This window comes from Penicillium angulare (assembly GCF_028827245.1).
Source record: "Penicillium angulare strain IBT 27051 chromosome Unknown utg000004l_segment0_segment0, whole genome shotgun sequence".
NCBI lineage: Eukaryota > Fungi > Ascomycota > Eurotiomycetes > Eurotiales > Aspergillaceae > Penicillium > Penicillium angulare.
The window spans coordinates 3,759,750-3,783,611 of NW_026623163.1; the positions used below are offsets into that span (position 1 = coordinate 3,759,750).

Below are 23,862 nucleotides of genomic sequence, written 5' to 3' on the forward strand. Positions count from 1 at the left end.
CTTAATCAAATAAAAACAAATGCTTAGTAGAAGGGCACACTCAGAGCCTGAAAAACAAGAATTATTCCAAGGAAGAGAAAGAGCTTTAAGCTTCTTGCAGAGCAGCCATTTAACCCGCAAAGCTTGCAAAGATGCACCGAAGAGTGTTACGAGAAGGGTATCGCGTATGTAGTGGGCTAGAGGCCCCATAGTAACATGGAGCGGTGTTTCCCCACCAAACCTTGGGAACTTCGGCCTACAAAACAGCTTTCCCGCTCCCCATTTCACCGAGCTCTGACCTTTGAGCTAGCGACCTTCTTTTTGTACCCAAACCCGCTCCAAAATGACGTCCAGGATTGATAAAACCATCGCTCGCCAGCGAGAAAAGTGAGCTTTTGTCTTGTCCCGCATCCTGAAACCGCACGAACGGTGACGCTGACAGCCCACTTTCTTCACGTAGGATCGCGGCCGGTGCCTTCTACGAAGCCCATCAACAACTGCGTGTTATCGCCGCACGTTATATCAAGGCGTCTAACTGGGATGCAGCAGCGGATCTTCTGGCTGGTGGTGCAACTGCCTTGTTGAGAGCTGGATCTCAGCAGGGTGCCTCGGCGAGTGGCGGGGATCTGGCGATTATGCTGGTCGTCGAGGTATACAACAAAGCAGAATGGGAGATCTCGGGGGATACTAATGATGCAGAGAGCCGGATTCGAAAGAGTAAGTCGCTTGATGGAGTATTTTGCTTCTATGATTGGCCTGTTTTTGCCATTGGAGATGAATGAGATAGGCTAATTGCGATTTGAATAACAGAGCGTCTTATCGAACTATTGCGCGAATTCCCATCGGAAGAACCTACAAAGAAGCGTTATATCCAAGAGATCATTGGCTGGAGTGGGCGACATGGACCGCTGGAGCGAGGAGACCCAGACCTGCATCACGCCGCGGGATCCGTCTACGCAGAGAGTTCGTTCCAAATCTTCCTTCCAGTCGTATTCTATCTGTCTATCTGTCTAACATAACATCTTTCAGATAACGAGCCATATGAAGCCGAGAAGCATTTGATCCTGGGAACTTCGGAATCGGCGGAGACCTTGGCGAAAATTGAATACGAGTGGTACACTCATGACGATCCACACACCGCAGCCCTCTATGCCTCGCGCGCTATCTTCCCATATCTCACAACAGGCAACCTTCGAAGTGCAAATAAGGCATTGCTCATATTCACCTCACGGCTCTCAGCATCGAACCCGTCCCTTGGTGTGCAGGAAGTGAGCAGCGCTAGCTCTGATGTCCGAGTATACCCAGCTCTGCCATTACTCAACTTCCTCAGCATGTTGCTTCTTACAATCCAACGTGGAAGCGCAGATCTCTACCGACAGCTTAATACCCACTATGCGGCACAGATTCGGGATGTGGGAATCTGGGACGATCCGTTGGCCCAGATTGGTGAGCTGTATTTCGGGATCAAGATCCCACGGCAGGGTAACCCTTTGCTCGATATGATGGGCAGCATGTTTTTCGGTGGCCAGGGTCAAGGCAATGCTGGTGGTAGCAGAGGTTCATCCAGACCAGCAGCAAAGAAGGTTGAGGCACCTCCGTCGAACATGGAGCTTGACTAAAGGGCCAATGAGCAGTATTTTTCGGAGGAGCAGACCCCATCTGCTTCTTTGTTTCTGGCGATGAACCATCGACATACACCCTCTGATCATGTAATGAAAGATTGAGAAAAAGGATTGCAAATACATGTAGCGCATTATTCAACAAATTTGCCGTTAAATCAATAAGTCACTTTCTGGCTCAAACATCCAATTATCATCGTCTAGGGAGTTGACTTTCTTTTGCAAGCTCTGATGAACAATATTTAAGATCTCTATAGACCGGGTTAACAATTTGCTTCCCATATATAGGGGAATAGAGAAACAAGAACTGAAACGTACCATCAGGTTCACCACTTGACTGTCTGTTTCGATGACGGATCATCATTTCGACTAATGCTGCCTCGAATTCTGTACAGCTGTCAGTAAGCAGGCTCTCCCAAAGGTATTTCCTATCGGGTAATAATGCCGTACTGTCTTTCTCGCGTTCATTCTCCAATGACTCAAAAGCTGATTCAGCTGCCTCCTCGGCCTCAAGCTCATCCAGTTCTTCACCATCATCACCAATTAAGGAACTTCGGGGTAAGGCAGGCATATCAAGCTTGTATCCTCCACTCTTGTCGCGCACCACAATATCCTTGTTCTCCGCCATTTTCATGCTTCTAGACGAAGACGCGTCGGTGACTGTTGACTTCGGCCTATTGGAAGAGCGATTCGAGAATCCATTATTCCCCGGCGGTAATGATCCATTTTGGGGTCCCACGGAGGCAGGGCGACGGCTGAGGTTCTGGTGGAAAAGATTCCGGCGGACGGATGTTTGGCCCATATTCATAATTAAGTATTAAGGACGGCAGGGCTGTGTTATGTAGATAAAAATGCAGAACTTGTGTGTTTGGTGAGCGTTCATGGGTGGTTTGGTACAGAGTAGATTTGGCTTATCACGTATATCGATAAGCGTTATCGCGGCACGCGTTCACCACTTCTACCGCTGCTCTTTCGCGTCTTCCTCCCCCACGGACACTTTTCCAACCACCCATCCATAATGACGCAGGCCGAATCTTCTTCAAGCGCTTCCAGTAATGGTGCCAAAGCCTCCACTGCGGGCGCACCGGCAGGATATGAACTTCCTTGGTCAGTCTAATCAATTGTGAATTAATTCTTTGTTACTCAGTGTGATTTCTGACTATTGGCCATACTATAGGGTCGAGAAGTATCGCCCCGTTTTCCTTGATGACGTTGTTGGTAATACAGAGACAATTGAGCGCCTAAAGATCATTGCGAAAGATGGAAATATGCCTCACGTTATCATTTCCGGCATGCCAGGAATTGGAAAGACAACCTCCGTTCTCTGTCTTGCTCGGCAGCTCTTAGGGGAATCGTATAAAGAGGCAGTTTTGGAGCTGAACGCAAGTGACGAGAGAGGTCAGCACTTTTTTTGCACTGCCTACTGATGTCTTTGGATCGGACGACTAATAGAACTGTATTAGGTATCGACGTGGTGCGCAATCGTATCAAGGGCTTTGCACAAAAGAAGGTCACCTTGCCTGCGGGTCGTCACAAGCTGGTGATTCTCGATGAGGCAGATAGGTATGTTCCATTTTGTTAGCTGATTGATATAGAGAGACCATTTGGCTTATTATCTTCAATAGCATGACCCCGGGTGCTCAGCAGGCGCTGCGACGCACAATGGAGATCTACTCGACAACCACTCGATTCGCCTTTGCCTGCAACCAGTCGAATAAGATTATTGAACCACTTCAGTCTCGTTGCGCCATCCTCCGTTACGCCCGACTGACCGATGCTCAAGTTGTCAAGCGATTGATGCAGATCTGCGAGGCCGAGAAGGTCGAATACTCTGAGGATGGTATTGCTGCTTTAGTGTTCAGCGCAGAAGGCGATATGCGTCAAGCCATCAACAATTTACAAAGTACCTGGTCTGGATTTGGCTTTGTGAGCGGGGACAATGTGTTCCGTGTCGTTGATAGTCCTCATCCGGTTAAAGTTCAGGCTATGATCAAGGCCTGCTGGGAAGGCAAAGTGGATATTGCATTGGAAGGCTTGAATGAACTTTGGTGGGTCTATGCATTTTGATTTCCTTGGGCCGCGTGCAAACTGGAACTAACAATCTGTAGGAACCTTGGATACTCTTCCCACGACATAATTAGTACTATGTTCCGAGTTACAAAAACAATTCCAACACTCTCGGAGCACTCCAAATTGGAATTCATCCGTGAGATTGGATTTACACACATGCGCATTCTCGACGGTGTCCAGTCTTTGCTGCAGTTGAGCGGCTGTGTCTCGAAGCTTTGCAAAATCAACATGAAGCCCGAGCTTTTTGTACCGCCCAAGGCCTGAGACAAAGCAACAACAACCCCGAAAAATTAGATGATATCCTACTGCATATTAATGGGAGTTACCGGTGTTTTTAACTGATGTTTGAATGAAGCTTGCTATGAATTGACCCCTCATTAAAGACAAATATCACTGTATAGCCTTTACAAAGTATTTCAGAGTAGAGTTCATTTTCGACCTAATATCAACTCCAGGAGTCATCTGGTTTTAGTCTAGCTGGCAGTCTTGTTCTTCCAGATAATCTCAATAACAGTAGCAGCTCCTAGCACTCTTTCTTCTTCCAATTTCTTCCCAATAACCTGCAAGTTGACAGGATACCCATCCGTCTCATCTGCTGAATAGAGTCCCCAGTTCCACTCATCTAAAGCATTTCTCGGTATATAAGGCTCCGGTGGTAATCGATCAAGATCTGCTTTGACCTTACCTACTGGGAATGTGACTGCTGGATAATCAAGAAAGTTCCAAATCTTCGTATATCCCACCCATCGGAACTTTCGGTGTGGAACGCTGGTATGAGGCATAGTTGGGCTTAGCAGAACATCAACGGGCCTGGCGGAGGGTGATCGGATCGCATTCCATTTATCAAGGTAATTCTTCTGGGCAACGAACTTGCGCTTGTTGAGTTGCCAATATTCATATATGGATATTGGTTTCCCGCGGTTGACCATAGCTTCCACATGGGGGATATAGGGCTCACCAGCAGTACTTATGTCCCGACGGATATCTTCACCTCCATCCACGGTGTAATAGAGATCCATCAGCTCGATACAGGCGGCATGATCAGAAGTATCCCAGGTTATGACTTCATGGCCATGTGCTTTCAACTTGTCTGTCAACTCTTGTAAAGCCCGAGTGATTGGTGGGTGAACCTTGACTATTCCATCATCTAATATGAGACCAATAACCAAGGATCGTTTCTGTATCTCGTTAAATGCCATCTCATTCCATGGAAGAGGGGCACATCGAGGATCCGAATCCCAGGGCCGAGAATTTGCCACGAGCTGAGTAATATACTGGAGGGATTGCATATCCCGAGTCATTGGCCCTACAGAAGATGGGATATGTTCTTGACCCTCTGTAGAGACCGGGATGCCTTCATAGGGAAAGCGTTTGCTCTGTTATGTATCAGAACCAGGGCTTCAATCTTGTGGTACGATATAGTCCTCTGAACTTACTGAAGGTTTCAACCCGTATAACCCAGCTACACCCTGTGGCATTCGTATACTTCCGCCGATATCTGTACCAAAGCCAAGGAGGGATCCATGCAAAGCTAGAAGCGGACCCTCACCACCTGTCGAGCCACCTGGGCTGAAGGCCGGATTCCGAGGATTTGTGGTCAACCCCCACAAGGGATTTTCGGTCTCTGCCCACTAAACGCCAGTAAGCAGACCAGAACGGCATAACCACGGAAGAGTGATATGGTGAATATATGACCTACCATGATGCTCTGACACAGGTTGGTCTTCGCAATAACAATTGCACCTTGGTCCTTCAATATCTGAACCAGGACCGCGTCTTTTTGGGCTGGAGAGAACGATCGACCCACGTATCCCAAAGTCGAGTCAATACCCTTGACATTGAATTGGTCCTTAAGTGTAATTGGGATTCCATGCAGAGGTCCCCTTATCTTGCGAGTCGTTTGAAACTCTATATCAAGCTGTTTGGCCTGCTTCAATGCATCTTCAAACACGATTTCGGTAAGACAGTTGGTCTGAAGTCTGTTAATAGTTCAATCTCTTTAAGGCTATATACAGTTTGAACTAACCAATTGATGTGCCACTGTAGCTCTATCAAGACTATTAGATAAGCGTACCAGTGTGACAGGTAAGCTCATGTCTCGTACCTTTGTATATATGCTTTAATGACCTGTTCAGCGCTCAAGTCACCTTTTTGAATTCTTTGTGCAACAGATTGTACGTTGTCAATGTCCGTAATTTGTTGCACTTCCTCGGACTTTAACCGAGTGCGCTCAAAAACGCGATCGACTCGAGGGACTCGGTGTTCAATATCGTCAACTAGATATGGAGCTAGTAGCTTATCTCTAATGGCACGTTTCTGAGCGACGATCTGCTCCCATGGTTGTGATTGCTGAATGGTACCCATGATGGTGATGATTCTAAATCCTCCGAAGAACTTGTATCCATCCTTCCTCTCTTATATATTATTTATATATGCTAAGATCATCTCGACGGGTCGGCAAGATGACCGGGATCCCGTGATTTCCAAGTGGAGACAAACCAAAGCGGAGGTGACATAGTCTTATCGCATCATGTACATGTACTAGTATTGTACGGTGCGGAGTAACTTTAGGTGAATACATGTAATCTCCGTCTGATGTTGGAGTCATTGGGGTCGAAACTCGATATAATCTCACCCTGCAATACAAGTTCGACAGACACGGGATAATTCCCCTGAGTTCCTCACAAGCAAGAGTCCGGCTTCGGAGTAGCTTATCAAGACCGGAAAAGGCTCAACTGTATGTGGGTCGCGGATCCTCAACCTCGACCCATTCACAACCGATCTTCTTTCCCCCATATTTCCAAGCTTGATGGCGCAACCGAGGCATCCTGGCCATGGACCCCACGACAGGGTCGTCGACGAGCTCTAGTTCGCCTGGAGCGATTCGCACGCGCAGCAAAACACCCGGAAACATAGCCAAGCGGGCATGCGACCAATGCAAGTTCCGCAAGATCAAGGTAATTGAGATTTCGCATTCCTGGACCCCTCCGCTCCGCCGCGCAGCAGAAAGCGGGCGCTAACCCGCCACCACAGTGCAGCTTATCGCAACCTTGTAAGGCTTGTCAGTCGATGGGTTTCGATTGTACATTTCTGCAACCGCAAAAAAAGCGAGGGCCAACAGGACAGTAAGTTCCGGTTGCCATCTGCCCATCTGCCCATCGTTTGGAGTAGGAGTATTCTGACTGGTATCAAGTCGCGTGTCGCAAATTCGACAGCAACAGACTCACCTTGTTCCAACAAGCCCTCAAGATCCCCAAATTGGGAAATCCGATTCCTTCCAGTACCATGTCTCTAATTCGTCGGTCGAGACCGGCCAGCCTGTGTCTCTGCCAGGTACATCCTGGACACCAACTCCCGAAGTCCCAATACCGGTAAATGGAGCTGGGGGGTTAGCTCCCGCCGGCCCATCAGCAGTAGTAGATGCTTGGGGATCGGAGAATCCGTCGTTGGAACCTCATGGCAATGCGGTAGGCTGGAATGACCGTCCAGATGTGGAGTACTGGCTCCCTGATAACCTTGGGGCGCACGTACCCGTCTTTGAATTTCCAGGGAGCAATATCTATCTCAAGCCATCTTTGCCATCCATTATTCAGCCAGTACCCGATGTTTCGGCTATGAACTTGCATCTACAGGAAACGTCAAGCATGTCGTACTCCCCGGCCGTTGGGTCTGTAGGTTCACTTCCTTCGGAAAACCAAGATGTGGAGGACTTTTGGCCTCCTTCGATTAATGAGGCCAATATGATCCCATGGATCGATGTCTACTTTGATCGCCTGCATCCTACTGTCCCAGTGCTGAGCCGATCTTCCTTATTCACTCGCATGATGTCACAAGAGCACCGAAAAAACCCCCAATTCGGAGCGATGACATTATCTCTATGCGCATTTTCACTGACCCAGCCAATCGAAATTAATGAACGGCCCACTGCATCAAGGGCCACCCAAGCACGGTTGATGATGCATGAAGCCACCAAGATGCGAAGCTGTTCGGACTTTGGAGAAAACCCAACCATTGAGGCGGTGCTGACTAGTTTCTTCCTCTTTGGTTGTCTTTTTGGGAGTAATCAACATAATGCTGCTTGGCTTCGATTACGGGAAGCTTTGGACCTTGCGTCGACGCTAGGTTTAAATGACACTAGCTCATATCGTGACCTCTCGGGAGAAGAGAAAGGCCAAAGATTACGAACTTATCTCGTTCTTTCCATTACAGAAAGGTATGGGATGTGATATTTCGAGAGGCACCGAAGCAAGATTCAGTTCTTCTAGCTAACGCACCGATTACAGAGCATATGCCCTCCAAAGACTACACCCCGTGACATTTTCAGGCAAACCTGGATTTAGCATGCGCTCCGTACACGAATTCCTGCACAACGCAACCCACAGTCTTGTTTCTGGCATCATTGTTCACAATGAGAAAGACGCCGAGGGTATGATGGGCCTTGCAAGGATGATGGAATTGTTTGATGCAATCGACGAGGATTTTATCCATTGCTGGAATCGAAGATGCAACATTAATAATGGATTCTGTCAAAAGTTCACAGAAGCAAAGGCATTATCCATGCATGAAAGTCTAGCGAGAGTTAGTCAAGCCGAGCGATATAAGGGATACGACTGGTTTGAACGAGCAAAAGTAGAGCAAAACGACAACAATAATGCTCTCTTGGCGATAGGCCTGCGAGAAACACAAGCTGCAGACGTTTTCATCACCCAGAAATGGATACACAATCGCATCTGGTTGTTATGTCTCTACCACGGCCTCCTCAGGGCTCACGCCGAACGACCTGAGATGACTTTCGGCTACGCAGTAACTATCGCCGAGTCCACGCTCCAAACTTGTCAATCGCTAAGACTCAGCTCTATGGAAGCCCATGGTATAGGCTTTGTACGTTGCACCTGACTCAACCCCTGAGAATCAGATAACTGACAAGTTACTAATATTTTGTTCAGACCGAGAAATTATATGATGTCGCGATCGGCGCAATAGACATTCTTTGTAACATCAATCCGCCCTTCGGAACCGGAATGACACCTCTGGGGGCTTACCCTGAATCAGTACCCACAACCTCAACGCCGCAAAGCCTGGCAGAAGACTTCTTGTTACTCATGAGAAGTTTCCGGGGTGGCAACCATCCATACTTGGAGAAGTTACTGGCTCATTTACAGGCCCTACATGTCCCTGCACCTAAGGTCACCTGGGCCCAGCAATGACGTTGAAGAAATGGTTCAAGTTTCATTTTATTCTTCTGTTCCTTTTTTTGGGGGGCGGGGGGGTGGTTGTAAATAAAGGCAACAGAAATTTGTCTCTGTATTAAATATATCACAATTCAACCCCTATGCAATTATGTCGAATTATGTCAAATATTAATTCCTGCACATGTGCCAATTCCATCCCATATATCAGCTTGTAGAAGTGTGGTAGATAAATCATCAAGTCCGTCGACAATTGGCTCTGCAAAGAATCGGACTCCGAAATTTCTGTTCGAGGGATGGTAAATGCGGGTTGTAATGGCTGTTCTGTTGTTGACAAAAACCTCCAGCACACTCTTATCAAAGAAAGCGTGAACTTTCAAAGTCTCCTCGGTTTCTTGCTGTTCATGCATGCAAGTAAAAAGAGTGTGTGGAGCTGATTCCCTTCCATGATTTATTTTTGGGTCTTTGACTACAGGCCGGTCAATCGTGAAGATTTCACAAGTCGAGTCCCAGGTAAGAATGGTTCGGTCTTCAAAATCTGGAGACGTTGTTAGAGATTTCACAAGGCTTTGAAGAGGACAAAAAAGTTAGTACAGAAATGGCTTACCGGGGCTGTGAGCAATTTCAAGTCCGACCCTTTGACATGACTGGCCCACAGAAAACTCAGATTGTAGTTCCCATTTAGCTGTAGTCAAAGGCAAAGAAGCCGCAGGAGAGGAGGATGACTTGGATAGGGAAGAATCCGTGATGTGGTGGTGTCTTGCTTCCTTCCGAAGACGAGAAAGTCTTGAGTCTGGACTGATACTCAAAGTATGGACAGTGAATCCACTTCCCTCCAACGATTTCATGGCCTCAATCGATGTGATAGACTTCAGTGACGAGTGGCGTGCTTTCGTAACATTACGCAGAGTCATCAAACTGACGACTCGCGGCAAAGATATCATACCGGACCATCCCTGGCGGTGTCGAGGACCGTCAGGCAGATCTTCCTCGGTGACCCAACCGTATACAATGCGTTGAGAGGTCTCAGGATCCCAAAAGGAATTGGCCGCATACAGACAGCCATGATCGAAAAAGCCCCCTGAGGCAAAATTTGTGAGCGCATCACTGTCACTGTCACAATTTTCAATCGATGTAACTGACATCCACATTTGGCCTCTTGGGTCACGTCTTTGACGAGCCTCGATAGTGGCCGAAGTTTCTGCGGGAATGCATCCTTCAACACCCATGATGATAAAGTCACGAGATTCATTGAAATTATTTTCCAGAGTCGTGAAGTTCGCAACCTCCCAATTTACGCCAAAATCGCCAGACCACCGCGACGGTCGAAAGTTGAGACCTACATTGACCAGGGGGCCAATGTAGTTCCATTGGCGAATGTCGCGAGGGTTAACGGTATAGACAAATATAGCAGGATTTTGCCCCTTGATACCACCGGAAATAAAACCATGAAGCTGAGACTGTGAGCCTTGTGCAAGACTTGATGGCTTCCTTGTCCAGGCTGTCAGACAAGGATCCCTCCATCCGGTGACTGGAAGATTTTCAGGTGGGCCTGGGAGAATCGGGTTACAGTCTTGACGTTTCCAAGATTCTCCGCCATCGTTTGAGACGGCAAGACTGAGAGATTCGCAGCCTGTGGTATAGGGGAGCGTAAAATGGATGGGCAGGTGGCTGACAGACGTATAGATGGCGGTCAAAGCCCCAGGATCTCCATGGACGTTTGTTGCTCGAAGACAGCCTGTAAAGACGCCACATTTGTCATAATCTGCCGTTGGCGCCAATGCTGGAGTTGATAATCTTTCCCATGTAATCAGGTCCGGTGACGTAGCATGTCCCCAGGACATATTGCCCCAGTCATTGCCATACGGATTCCATTGGAAAAAGAGATGGTATAATCCGGTGGTAGGATCATATCCTAGACCGCATGGGTCATTCAACCAGCCACTTGGGGCTGTTAAATGAAATGATGGTCTGGATGAAGATTCCTTTGGGTCGTTCGTGTGGGCGTGGGAGTCTAGAGAAGATTGGGGATGTCTTTCTTGAAAAACTTGCTCCGACAAGTCCGGCGAGTTTAGAAGAACAGACATGACTGGTATGATTTAGTAGTTTGAAGAGTTATTTGTATTTTCCTTGCTCTTCTTTTTCTTTAAGTACTAAAATCCAAACTGGGAAAGTGGTATATGAATCATGATTATCCTCAGAAGGAGACAACTCGGGGAAAATCGATTCCACCATTTGACATGTATATTGATAAGGAAAAAAGAATCTGACTGGACATTAGCCAGAATGCAAAGGTTCATGCAATGAGTTTTCCCGGCCCGGAGGTTGGTCGGAGCAGTGCTCGGCAGATGGTTAGCAAATGTGACGTACAAGATGGAGATGGACGGACTATCATCGGCGAAACTCACAATACCCCAGAATCGGCAAAGGATGAGCTCTTGCGCGCAGATTTGTGGAGTCCCGTCTTTTGAATATCTGTATTCTTCAGATTCTGAGTTTCATCTTAGCTCTGCTCACACTAAATTGAGGGCCTGAGCATGTCAACTTGGCATTGGGAAACTTCGGGGAAATTCACGTCTTAGTAACGGGCGCGGCAAACCTTGAGCTCGAAAAAGCTGGGGAAATCATTTGTCTCATGCTATTTTCCCCGGAATAATAACCCCCAACACCTGCAAGATCAGCCCTCGCTAATATGCTGTGAATTGATTGAGCTGAGTATGTGTATATAACCCCGCTATGGGTTTGGGCTCTTCGGCGTCCAGGATATTCTCACCTATTGCTCTGCTCTCGCCCCGGGTGTGCAGATTCATTCGCCTCACGATGTCTACCGACAAAGATGAACTTGGCCCAATGGAAGTTGAGCACATTGATTGCTCCGACCGCCCTGGTCACAATGACCAGAGCGCGATCAACTGGCTCCTCATTGTAGCTTGTGCGGTGTTTGGAGCCGCATCGTTTATGTTTGGGTACGACGATAAGGTCATATCCCCGATCATTGCATTGCCAGCATTTGTGAGTCTGCCACTACATCAGCTTGAGTGAGAAATTGCGTCTGATATCCCCAGGTTGCGAGATTTCAGGGTGGCGACCCAGCAGCTAGTAGCCTCGTCCTTACAGCTCGCAACCAGAACCTGGTGATTTCCATTCCCATAGTGGGCGATGTTATTGGAAGTCTCTTCGCACCGTTCCTTACTTTCCACATGGGAAGAAAATGGCCATTGGTGGTGGCCTACGTTATATCTTTAGGCGGCAGTCTGCTACAGGTCTTTGCACCGAACCTGGGAGGCTTTGTAGCCGGACGGGCCGTGAATGGAATTGCTATTGGAATTGCAATCTCTATCGCACCTTTGTACCTCTCAGAGGTCAGTTGCTATTTCCCTTCAAGGATGGCATGATTTGAGTCTAACGATACCAGGTTGTTCCCGCCTCCATTCGAGGCAGGTGTGTCAGTTCTATTAATATCTTGAATCTTATAGCAGGAGTAATCGGCACAGGGGTGGTTTGGGGTACTAAGAGACTAAATGGCCATTTATCTTACAAGATCCCGCTAGCTATACAGTGTGTGATTCCTGTGATCCTATTTGTTATGACTATACCACTGCCCGAAAGTCCGGAATGGCTTGTATCCAAAGGAAATATGGAACAGGCCCGACACAATCTCCGGAAACTCCGGGGATATTCCGATGAACATATCGATGAAGAACTACGACTCATGGTCTTATGTGAGAAAAACAATCGTGAAATGAGGGCTGACGTCAAGTTCTGGCATATATTTCGACGAGACCATCTCCAAAGAACTCTGGTCGCAGGGTCTTTCTACTCGCTTAATCAAATCTCGGGCGTTATTCTTTCTACGACATACACGACCATTTTCCTCACGGAACTTGGAGTTGCGGACCCCTTTTCATTGACCATCATTGCATCATGCTGTACGTTGGCTGGTACTCTCGCCGCTCCACTAGTCATCGACCGTGCTGGTCGGCGTCCCACAGCATTTTTTGGAATGGGCATCTTGTTTGTGATAGATGTGATCGCTGGTGGCCTTGCATTTGACACCGGCAATAAACACTCAACTATTACCATCGCCGCGTTATCCTTCATTTTCAATTTCTTCTGGGCTTCATCCTTCTACTCTCTGTCAAATGTGATGCCTTCCGAGATGGCCACAACCAAACTTCGCCATTACGTGATGTCCTACACTATTGCCTGCCAGGGTATCACTGCCGTCATTACTACTCTTGCCGTCCCACAAATCACGTCTGCTGATGCAGCTGGTCTTGGTGCCAAAACTTACCTCATTTTTGCCGGCTGTATGGCCGCTATCTTAGTCTTTACATACTTTTTCATGCCAGAGACACGAGGCCGGACCTTTGCAGAGATTGACGAGATGTATGCTGCCAAAGTTCCAGCATGGAAGTGGCGATCTTACCATACTTCGTTAGAAGCGAGAACTGGTGTATCGACTTTGGGATCTGCTGAGAAACCGTAGAGGTGATTATTTTGTGTCATATATGTAGAAATAATACCCAATACGATTTGCACACACACACACACACACACACACATATATATATATATATCGAGATCAAATCTCCCGTGTCTTACAATATTTTAAGCAATAGTGGAATGTTATAGTACAACTACTTCACCTGGACATGGACAGCATTGTAGACACTGCAAACATGACAAACACAACCAGCGATGGCGCCATCCGTCTGGGGCTGCCGATACCGGCAATGATGAACGTTCATATAGATACAACAATGCTAGAATTAGCTATATTTGAAATAAATTGATCGAATGGGGGCATTGGTCATAAGCTGCAGCAAGACACTGCAATATCCAGAAATTATTTGTATATACATGTATTGGATTTCAGGTCTCCGAGATCACACTCCAAGTATACTAGATCTGCCCCGCTATCAAGATCATATGGTACGTAGAGACGACCCTTCTTCTATTTTCACCACTGGTATATATAGTACATAATAAAGATAAAAACCAAGCATCTAATTGCACAATGATAGCTTTCGGATTCTTATTATAAATGTCTTCTGTCATAAGAATTGGATGTATCTCACCCCGCAACTAATGTACTCACAAACTTCCCAATGATGCACGTATACCCCGCCATTGCCGCCAGGAAAGACGAATCATCCCAATGGCTGGAAAATAAAAGGATCCGGGTAAAAGTAAATGACCCAATAAGCGAGGAATGCCATGTTTGTACAAGAAAGCGCAAAAATGGTGGCTCAGAGTTCCTGTACTTCGATGACTCTTAAGGTTGATCTCCACTCTACGATCCACCCGGCATCTTTTTTTCTCTCTCGCCTCTCTTTCCATCTTTCTATACCCAAGATACCCTATAACACTTCCCCCCCAAATTACTTCCTAAAATGCCTTCTCGGCAAGAAGTTGCCTATTTCGGAGCTGGTCCAGCTCCCCTGCCCACATCGGTCGTCGAGGCTGGTGCAAAAGCATTTGTCAACTTTAATGACACCGGACTTGGACTCGGTGAAATCTCCCACCGCTCGGGCGCCGCAAACAAGATTCTCGATGACGCCAAAGCCAACCTCACTACCCTCCTCGATATCCCTGACAACTATGAGATCCTTTTCATGCAAGCTGGTGGAAGTGGCGAGTTCAGCGCTGTCGTCCAGAATCTCGTTCCAGTCTGGATCGAACGCCGTCGTCGCCGTGCGGAGGCTGATGTACTGAAGGCCAACCCTGGCGCTGAGAAGACTCAGGTGGATGAATTGGTATTCCAAAGATTACAAAAAGAGGTTGATGAGGAATTGAAGCTGGATTATCTGGTGACTGGCTCTTGGTCACTCAAGGCCTCGCAGGAGGCTGCCCGACTGGTTGGCTCAAAGTATGTCAACGTTGCTTTGGATGCACGCAAAGCCAACAATGGAAAGTTCGGCACAATCCCAGCTGAGAATACATGGTCATTGACCCCAACCAAGAAGGAGGGTGGAAAGGGTTCAGCCTTTGTTTACTTCTGTGACAACGAGACTGTTGATGGTGTGGAGTTTCAGAGCTTCCCCAAGTCATTGGAGGCGCAGGGCCAAGACGCTGAAGACGAGCATTTAGTTGTGGCTGATATGAGCTCTAACTTCATCAGCCGAAAGATTGATGTCAGCAAATATGCTGTGATCTTTGTAAGTACATTCAGAGTGGATATCTATGTATGGATTCATGTTAACTAACTGATTTGATAGGGTGGCGCACAAAAGAATATCGGTGTTACTGGCATCACCCTCGCTATTATTCGCAAGGATCTGCTTCCTCCTCAAACCGCCACACCCCCTCCAGCTTTGCTGCACCGCTTGAACATTGGTGGCCTGCCCGGGCCCGTAGTGCTCGACTATGCTACTATTGCTAAGAACAACTCTCTTTACAACACCCTCCCTATCTTCAACCTCTGGATCGCAGGCCAAGTCATGGCCGACCTGGTGAGCGAATTTGGTGCTCAGAAGGTCAGCGGACAGGAAGCTGTTGCGGATCAAAAAGCACAGCTCATCTATGGAGCCCTGGACAAGTACCCGCAAGTGTACCAGGTTGTTCCCGATAAGAGCATCCGCAGCCGGATGAACATCTGCTTCCGTGTGAACGGTGGTGATGATGTTAAGGAGAAGGAGTTTCTGGCTGGTGCAGAGAAGCGCCTGCTGCAGGGCCTGAAGGGTCACCGCAGTGTCGGTGGTATGCGCGCCAGCAACTACAACGCAGTTCCATTGGAGAACGTGCAAAAGCTGGCCAAATATCTTGAGGATTTCGCCACAGGAAACTAAATTGCTTCCAAATAGCTGATTTATTGATGGATGAACGAATTCAACCTGAACCTTTCGGTACCAAACTTCTAGTGGGTGATTTGAATGAGACACCCGAACGCCCTGGAAGGCTGTCGACTATTCAACATAACTTCCCCCCGGTATATGCTATATGCCAAAAAAGAAGAAAAATTACAAAAAAGAGATATATAATGATACATATGACCCAGTGATCATAGCTTCCACACACCCCATCCATTTAGATCGAGCTCTTTAATCACACCCTTAACCGGTCCCTGGAGTTCTTGTCCTTGAGCCCAGACCTTTGGACCTGCCATATAGCCAATGAAGCCTTGGGGACCTGATACAAGAATCATTTTCTTGTTATGTGAGTCATCTGTGGAGCTGCTCCGTTTAACCACGTCTGAAATGTCTTCTTTGCCAATAAAACGGTTCTCCTCATCCAAGTAATAGTCTACTTTGACTTGTCCCGGGTATTGTGATTTTAGAGCTTCAAGTTCTTTTACCACAAGAGATGTTTCTTGGTCGTCATGTGGCATTGTCGTTGGTGAATTAGGAGCATCATTTGGTCTCGAGGAGCCAAACCAGCCTGAGAACCAAGGTCCTCGCGACGACACAATCTTGGCGGTATCGCTCTCCCCCCAATGCAGTCTTCTTTCAATCGATTCGCCCACAGAATATGAATCTTAGGCTTGGGCGACTCTTGCTCCTTGTTGTTGAGAAGGGAGTATCCGGCTTGCAAAGCGGGCGCAATTCCAGTACCGCCGGCAATAAAAATAATCTCCTGAGTTTCCTCCGGAATGATGCACTCAAATTGCGGCCCTCGCATTTCAATATCTGCACCTATAGTCAAATTGTGCAGATAACGAGAAACTTCTCCAAAGGGGTCCTTCCGTATAAAAAATCGCAGGTACCCTTCGTTTTCCTCATCTACCGTCAATGTTGTTGCAGCAGTCGTGGGGAGGGGTGTATAATCTCGACCGATTTGGAGTTGGGGTTGCTTAAACATAACACTCCATACTCCGATCTTCCATGCTTCTTCGTAGACATCGTAGTTGCTACCGCTGGGGTATCGGGGTCGGAGTGTGAAGAGACTGCTGGTTGTTGAGACTGGCTCTCTGGAAACAAGGCTGTATTTTGTGAATGTGTCTTGATTCAAAGTCGCGGACCCGGGGCTTTGCGACCGAAGATACGCTCCAGCTCCAGCTGCCGCCGCAGTTACAAATATAATTCCTAACCAGCGATTCTTCCTGGAAGGGTTCGGGGTAGAGTTCGGGGTAGCGGGTGTAGGTGGCGCAGAGGAAGTTGCGGTCGTCGCAGTCGAAGCGGAGGTTGAGGCGGATGTGGAAGCAAAGCGGCGAGAATGAATCGCAGTCTGTTGTATAGTTCGGCTGCAGCTGCAGCACCGAGGTGGGATTGGGACCCTCATGAGAAACGTGCAAATGAATGAAAAATGGTTTCAAGTGTTGGTCTTGTGAGAATTCTCAACAACTGGAAAAAGCGCGGGGAAACTGGCGCTGAAGAAGGGAAATCCGATTGGGCGATCGTTTCCCCCATTCAACTAAACTGCACCCCTTGGCGCTCGCAATCTCCGTTACCCACACTCTCATCGCCTTTTCTCCCTTTCTTCCTTGATCGTTAAATCATCTCGATATTTGGATTTCTCGTGGGAGATGGAGAATCCCGTTGAATCCCTTTGACTAAGTCCTACTTGAATCGAGGCTGGCCTTCGAAGCCTTGGAACCCGTGCAGATCAAGCACATCCAAACATCCAATCAAGAACAAAGAGAAATAAACAAGACAGACGGACGCACAGAGAGGATGTTCAATCGCGCATCCGCCCACGAGACCAGAAATGGAAACCTCGCCGCTCCTCGAGATTCACTTGAACTCGCATCCCTCGCCTCATCCTCTCCCGAATCAGTGGGCGGCTCCTCCCGATCATCATCTCCCGACGGTATCTCCTCTTCGCGAAAGCTCTCACTCGAGGATGAAGATCCTCTAGCCGGTCCCTCGGGGGATGATTACCTCGAGACAGGCAGACAACGAGGTCTCCGATCCTATTCGATATCCTCCGCGTTCGATTTTGGTGGAAACCTCTTTCCACTCTCCCAAACACAAGGTGGCTATGCTCCCTTAGGCACGCCATCACTGGAACGCCTGGGGCAGGAGGGATCGTTGGAGCGAAACAAAACATTGACATACCTAAACGGTCTGTCGCTGATTGTCGGCCTTATTATTGGATCTGGAATCTTCTCTTCTCCAAGCCAAGTCAACGCCAATGCCGGTTCTCCAGGCGCCTCGCTCATTGTTTGGGCTATAGCGGGCATATTGGCCTGGACAGGAGCTGCTAGCTATGCGGAGCTAGGAGGCGCAATTCCTCTGAATGGAGGTGCTCAAGTATATCTATCTAAGATCTTTGGAGAGCCAATGGGCTTTCTCTTCACATGGTGCGCTGTTCTAGTTTTGAAGCCTGGGTCAGCAGCTATCATTTCCATTATCTTCGGAGAATACGTCGTGCGTGCATTTGTCGGTGCTGATGTGGTCTTGGTCAATCCATGGATCAACAAGGCCGTTGCACTTGGTGGTCTTCTATTTGTGACTCTGTTCAACTGTGTCTCGACTAAGATTGCCACTCGCATTGGCGATCTTCTCATGTTCTTCAAGTTTGTGGCTCTGCTATTTGTCACCGTCACTGGGATTGTGGTGGCTATCACCGGATTCTCATCCAAGGGTAGTGCCAACGAGGAATGGAAAACACATGGCTGGTTCGAGGGCACTAACACCGAAATCTCCGATTTTGCTGTGGCGCTCTATGCTGGCCTGTGGGCCTTTGATGGCTGGGACAATGTAAGATGCTTCCTTTACTCAAATCCAGTGCACATGCTAACATGAGTGAAAAGACCAATTATGTGACTGGAGAGTTCAAGAACCCCAATCGCGATCTACCTCGGGTGATCCACACCGCAATGCCATTGGTCATTTTATCCTACCTACTGGCCAATGTTGCGTATTTCCTTGTTCTTCCCCATGATACCATTGAAGCCAGCAATACTGTGGCTGTCCAATTCGGCAGCAAAGTCTTCGGTTCAGTCGGAGGTCTGGTTCTAGCTCTAGTCGTGTCTGCCAGCTGCTTTGGAGCACTAAACGCAACCACCTTCACGAGTGGTCGACTAGTCTATGCGGCTGGAAAGGAAGGCTATCTCCCTTCGCTATTTGGCCGCCTCGGCCTTCCAGGTTCGTCATCTCCAGGCCCTCCTGCTGGAAGCCGTCTGCGCAGTCGGTCGTGGGCTCGTCGGTCCGTTTCACGTGTTTTTGGCGACAATGCCCGAATTGGGTTCACTCCGATTAATGCCATGGCATTTAATGCTGCTTTGACTGCTGTTTACATTCTTGTTGGCGAATTTGCAACATTGGTCACTTTCTATGGTGTTGCCGGATATACGTTCTATTTTCTGACAGTATTGGGATTGATCGTTCTGCGCATCCGCGAGCCACACTTGGAACGACCCTATCGCACCTGGATAACCACCCCTATAATCTTCTGCTGTGTCAGCTTGTTTCTTCTCAGTCGAGCAATCATTGCCGAGCCACTCCAAACCCTAATTGTGATAGGGTTCATCATCACGGGCGTGCCGGTCTACTATTGGCGAATCTATCAACGCGACGGACGAATTGGAATGTCTGGATGGAAGTTCTGGACATGGCGCGCTCGGTAACCATTCATGTCCCTTGGACCGCGTCGCCCTGTTATGATATTTGATACTCATGCATATAATTCTGGTGTATGGTGACAAAGGGGAATGTGCGTCTTTGCAGCTGTATTTTGACATTCGCGCATCTTTCCTCAATTCTTTGCACAGCCAGTCAATGGCATATGATGTGATGACGGTGGCTTTGGGGTATTTTCCTAAGGTACCTCTGCTTCTTCTCTCTTGTTCTATTAACTTACATACTAGAATTCTACATAATCATTAATTTGCATGGATCATGTGTTCGTTGCTCGAGGACTTCCAAGTTTCTATTCAAGTGTTCACTAATATATATGCTTGTGTATATGTATTCAATAGGCAAAAGGTGACAAGCGAAGTTGTGCAGTATGAGCGGGTGAAAGAAGAGGCGAATCAATTGGTACAAAACTCTTTTAGGACTTATAGGGCTTCCAAGGTTTCGCCTCTTCTCTCCGCTTCGACTTCCATCCCTATCCTTCACTTGTTCTTTGATCGCAATTCTTTTGTCCAACCTCTCACTTTATTCCACTTACTCTCTGCTTATCTCGCTTCTGATCAGTCCACGTCTCGTCCCCAACATGTCTTTTTTCTTCGGTGGCTACGTTGAAAAACATGACAACAAGTTCTGGTGTCGGATTTGTGGGGAATGGTTCAGCAACCAGGAGAAAATCTTGAAGCACTGCTCCAATACCGACAAACATGAATGGTGTCCGACCTGTGAACGCGTTTTTATGACCAACGACTCACTTCTTCAACACCAGGAAGATTCTTTAATGCACAATATCTGTTTTTTCTGTCCTGACCAACCCGACTTTTCAGATGATGACGATCTCCAGATTCACTTTGAAGACGACCACCATCACTGTTTTGACTGCAACGAAGTTTTTGATACCGATGAGCTATTAAGCGCACACAATATTGCAGAACATCATGGATGCCCGATTTGCGGTCGGGGATTTAATAGACGGCTTGCTCAGGAATCGGTATGTTAGCATGCAATTGAATGATTGATTTACCTTTTACCCTTGCAGAATTGCAGAACCTACTTGCTGACGCATGAATCATGTTGCCATATTTCCTAATAAACAGCATATGAGATCTCACGCTCCTCGTGAATTGAAATGTCCTTATTGTGACCGTGAATCTGTACGCTTCTCCAGCTATCTTCGCCATCTCGATTGCGGTCCCTGTGGATCTGAGAATCGAATCTACAAACTTGCATTCGAAGCACCTGGTGGGTACGAGAAATTCTACGACACCAAATGGCTCTGCAACGTCTGCTGTCGGCAATTTGATAATCCATCTGGACTTTTTTTCGCATGCGGAGGCCAGTCATGGTCCTTGCAAAGATCTTCTTGGGCCGAAGGGATGGCTCACAGCTTTGAAGGATCACTTGAAAACGGCACTATGATTTGACTGTGGTACCACAAGAAGAGCTCTAGAAAAGGGAGAGGCTGAATTCGACGAAGTGCACAAAAAAGGGTAGTTCCTGTGGTTTGGGTTCGGGAGATATTCTCATGCTATTAATAATTCTCCTGTTCAATATCTGTCCCTCCCAAAACACAACAATGTATTATTGATGAACGAATGAATGAATGGGATGGAATGGGATACCCAGTGATTATGGCTACTACTGTTCTACAAGGTTGCAAATTATGTCATTAAGTGCCACGAAGACCCATGCCATCCTTACCGATTCTTCAGCTAGGGTTCGATCAAGGGTAGAAGCAATGTAATGAGCAATGATCAATGATCATGCAGAGATTCTCCAGCTGTGCTCATCCCATCAACGAGGCAATGCATGCTGTGTCGCCCGAGATCAAGTCGGAGTTAGGGAATAAAAAGCGACGGTGACAGTTGAGATTAAGACCAAGGTGGCTCAGGAAAGAATCTTCCGAAGATGTACCATGCCAGGGTGGTTTTGGCTGATTTTCTTCTCTCCTTTCTTCTTTTCTTGTGTCTTTTTCTGTCCTTTCCTGTCTTTAAAAAGAACCAGATACACCATAAGCCTCTAGATGAATGAGGCATGAGTTATTTATGACCAACCCCGAGTAGTAGATGACCAGACTCGTATAGAATCGTGTTGAAAACCAGCATCTGAAATACTTCCCGGCTTGTGTGACCGCGCACACTGCCTGTTTTCGGGATAAGCTTCTATCTTGATGAGGATGAGGGGAATGGAGAGGGGAGGGGGAGGGGTAAGTGGGAATTGGAATAAACCTATCGTGCATGGGTCAGTAAGTACCTGACAGGTGCAATCCAATCCTCCATGCATGTAACCGAGAGAAGAAGAAGTCTAAAACTTCCAATCTGCAGTGACCCAAGCCAAAGGGTGCCAAGAAAGTCAAAAACGATAAAACAAAACTCTGCCACATGGCAAGACAGGGGAACGTGAAACTATTCATAGCACTTGATGCATATGTACCTGTTGGCCCCCAAATTGTAGCCATGTGGCGCGGCGGCTAAGCAGAGACGGGATGGGATGAATCATGGCTGAAGTAGCTGAAGAGACTGGCCCCATGGAAGAAAAAGGAGGAGAGACATAGGAAATAAAAAAAGAAGAGTCAGACCGGGGGAATCCTGAATCTAGTCGTAATGGCCAGCAGTTCAACCTAGTCGGTGATCCACGCTGGCCCAAGCTGCAGGGGCGCAACGTGGGAGAATTTCTTATTTTTATTTATAGAAAAGGATGCGGCTGTTTATTACAGTAGATGAGATTGATAGTGCTGAGAAATCATGACAAGTTAACTGCATACTAGTAGTATAGTAGGCAAGTGTTAGTATACAGATCTATTCTTAGTACGGAATCTGACATGGTTCAACTTGGATTTCCCTAGAAACTATCCAGATGAATAAACATGATCCTATTCTATAAACTAAGCTAGTCTAACACTAATAATTAAACTAGTACTGTATGTCTTGTCTCTCCGCGGGATCTGAGCTGCGCCCACCCGATTTTGGTCCGATCAGCCGAGACGTTAAAGCCCAAGTGTTTCATCTTGCGATGCTGGAGGTGCGTTTCATCAGCTGAAAGTTTCTTGGGGGTGAAATGACCAAGAAAAAACGTGGGAAAGGGTGGGAAAACCTGCATTGATCATCATCATCATCATCTTATTCGATCATTATTAATACTGTCTTATTTGTTTTTATTTTTTATTTTTTTTTACCAATCTACTAAGATCATCAGCTCCATGTATACTACAGCATCGGGGCGTTCCATCTATCCAATAACCCTCTACTTTATCTTTTCTTCTTTTTCTTCTTTCTATCTTTTTCGTCTTTATTTATTTATGTATTATTAATTTTTTCTTTTTTTTTTCTTTCTTCCCGCATAATCTTCCATTGTATCTCACTGGATCCTACATAGATCTGACCGCGGTTGTTTCCTCTTCTCCTATGGGCTGAACACAACTGGACCCATGGAGTCCTGAGTCAGACCTGCACGCCCGGTTTCTACGGTTTCGCCTGTTATTCCAGGGGTTCGTCTAGAACATTACTGAAATGGGACCAAATGGATCAACTAGAGTGGTGGAAAACATTGGGCCTGAATGATTCACTCGGCGCTTCTCCCTTTCGAGACAGACGGCCCAGCTGCACGCTAGGTTGGGGGTTACCCGGTAGCCAGGTAACCTTGAAAGAGGGAGAGAAGAAGAGAGCACGCGAGAGAGAGAAAAAAAAATAGATATATAAGGATAAGGCCGCGTGGAGACAGAGAGCTTGGATCTACACTCAATCCAAACTACACTTCCAACATCGGGACAGTCGAACCTTGCAAGATTCATACATCTTCAATAGTACTTCATACTTCATAGTACTACTTCAACTATCACCACCTTCTACGCCTTCACCATTTGGAACCTGTTTGCCCATTCATACCTATTACATCTCGTGAAGAGATCTAAATCTATTTCACCGTCTACTCAAATCATCATCACTATCGTTGCCATGGGTCGTGGAGGCTACAACTCTCCTGTCGGCAAGGCAGATGAGACCACATCAACAACCTCATCCAACTGAGCATCTCCATCTTCGCTATTAAACCAGCACAGCCGTGGAACATCTCAACTAAACTCCAACCATCATCCAAATCCCCATGAGCATGGATACATTCGACATACTACTATCCAGTCGACTCTTCAGACCACAGGCATCTCACCTGCACCATCCTTACCAACCATGTTGGTTTTTTATTTTTGATGCGGGATCTTCGACATTCTCTACAATCCAGAGCAAAACAGCCCACGCAAGATGGCTGCTCAATGCCAACTTTGGATCTATCAAGATTCTTCTTCGCTTCTTTCTCCTACTGGCCCATAGCGGACAGCTGGTGTCAAGGGGAGGACGCACAGAACCATGCATTATGACTATCGGTGGAACGGGGGCATCTTTTTTTTCTCTCTTTCCTTTCTAATTATTTTGTATAGATTAATAGAATAGACTTCATAGACGGGATGTACGAAAAATATCGGATAGGGATGGATAA

General features: G+C 47.1%; 11 protein-coding genes across 11 annotated transcripts; 7 read left to right on the forward strand and 4 right to left on the reverse strand.

The window, feature by feature from the left end:
* Positions 1-322: 322 nt before the first annotated feature.
* Positions 323-1,598, forward strand: N7478_005290 (protein GET4; the record flags this gene model as incomplete). The annotated part of the gene is made up of 4 exons (XM_056921504.1): positions 323-366; positions 440-696; positions 790-942; positions 1,009-1,598. 4 exons carry the CDS (start codon positions 323-325, stop codon positions 1,596-1,598), a joined length of 1,044 nt encoding a protein of 347 aa, XP_056779541.1.
* Positions 1,599-1,751: 153 nt separating this feature from the next.
* On the reverse strand, positions 1,752-2,400 carry N7478_005291 (uncharacterized protein; the record flags this gene model as incomplete). The annotated part of the gene is made up of 3 exons (XM_056921505.1): positions 1,752-1,849; positions 1,917-1,985; positions 2,049-2,400. The coding sequence occupies 3 exons, from the start codon at positions 2,398-2,400 to the stop codon at positions 1,752-1,754; spliced, it is 519 nt and encodes a 172-aa protein (XP_056779542.1).
* Positions 2,401-2,616: 216 nt separating this feature from the next.
* N7478_005292 (replication factor C subunit 4) lies at positions 2,617-3,932 on the forward strand (the record flags this gene model as incomplete). The annotated part of the gene is made up of 5 exons (XM_056921506.1): positions 2,617-2,705; positions 2,776-2,996; positions 3,062-3,161; positions 3,224-3,646; positions 3,707-3,932. 5 exons carry the CDS (start codon positions 2,617-2,619, stop codon positions 3,930-3,932), a joined length of 1,059 nt encoding a protein of 352 aa, XP_056779543.1.
* A 209-nt stretch (positions 3,933-4,141) lies between these two features.
* On the reverse strand, positions 4,142-6,032 carry N7478_005293 (uncharacterized protein; the record flags this gene model as incomplete). The annotated part of the gene is made up of 5 exons (XM_056921507.1): positions 4,142-5,044; positions 5,105-5,299; positions 5,368-5,640; positions 5,695-5,725; positions 5,773-6,032. 5 exons carry the CDS (start codon positions 6,030-6,032, stop codon positions 4,142-4,144), a joined length of 1,662 nt encoding a protein of 553 aa, XP_056779544.1.
* A 470-nt stretch (positions 6,033-6,502) lies between these two features.
* N7478_005294 (CeGAL family transcription factor) lies at positions 6,503-8,875 on the forward strand (the record flags this gene model as incomplete). The annotated part of the gene is made up of 5 exons (XM_056921508.1): positions 6,503-6,625; positions 6,702-6,793; positions 6,862-7,881; positions 7,952-8,549; positions 8,615-8,875. 5 exons carry the CDS (start codon positions 6,503-6,505, stop codon positions 8,873-8,875), a joined length of 2,094 nt encoding a protein of 697 aa, XP_056779545.1.
* A 146-nt stretch (positions 8,876-9,021) lies between these two features.
* On the reverse strand, positions 9,022-10,944 carry N7478_005295 (glycoside hydrolase family 32 protein; the record flags this gene model as incomplete). The annotated part of the gene is made up of 2 exons (XM_056921509.1): positions 9,022-9,395; positions 9,465-10,944. The coding sequence occupies 2 exons, from the start codon at positions 10,942-10,944 to the stop codon at positions 9,022-9,024; spliced, it is 1,854 nt and encodes a 617-aa protein (XP_056779546.1).
* A 733-nt stretch (positions 10,945-11,677) lies between these two features.
* Positions 11,678-13,346, forward strand: N7478_005296 (uncharacterized protein; the record flags this gene model as incomplete). The annotated part of the gene is made up of 3 exons (XM_056921510.1): positions 11,678-11,869; positions 11,923-12,219; positions 12,273-13,346. 3 exons carry the CDS (start codon positions 11,678-11,680, stop codon positions 13,344-13,346), a joined length of 1,563 nt encoding a protein of 520 aa, XP_056779547.1.
* A 907-nt stretch (positions 13,347-14,253) lies between these two features.
* N7478_005297 (O-phospho-L-serine:2-oxoglutarate transaminase) lies at positions 14,254-15,648 on the forward strand (the record flags this gene model as incomplete). The annotated part of the gene is made up of 2 exons (XM_056921511.1): positions 14,254-15,018; positions 15,079-15,648. The coding sequence occupies 2 exons, from the start codon at positions 14,254-14,256 to the stop codon at positions 15,646-15,648; spliced, it is 1,335 nt and encodes a 444-aa protein (XP_056779548.1).
* A 502-nt stretch (positions 15,649-16,150) lies between these two features.
* Positions 16,151-17,077, reverse strand: N7478_005298 (uncharacterized protein; the record flags this gene model as incomplete). The annotated part of the gene is made up of 1 exon (XM_056921512.1): positions 16,151-17,077. One exon carries the CDS (start codon positions 17,075-17,077, stop codon positions 16,151-16,153), a length of 927 nt encoding a protein of 308 aa, XP_056779549.1.
* Positions 17,078-17,469: 392 nt separating this feature from the next.
* On the forward strand, positions 17,470-19,367 carry N7478_005299 (putative amino acid transporter; the record flags this gene model as incomplete). Its single annotated transcript, XM_056921513.1, has 2 exons — positions 17,470-18,498; positions 18,552-19,367. 2 exons carry the CDS (start codon positions 17,470-17,472, stop codon positions 19,365-19,367), a joined length of 1,845 nt encoding a protein of 614 aa, XP_056779550.1.
* Positions 19,368-19,957: 590 nt separating this feature from the next.
* On the forward strand, positions 19,958-20,795 carry N7478_005300 (uncharacterized protein; the record flags this gene model as incomplete). Its single annotated transcript, XM_056921514.1, has 2 exons — positions 19,958-20,362; positions 20,469-20,795. 2 exons carry the CDS (start codon positions 19,958-19,960, stop codon positions 20,793-20,795), a joined length of 732 nt encoding a protein of 243 aa, XP_056779551.1.
* Between the last annotated feature and the right edge of the window lie 3,067 nt (positions 20,796-23,862).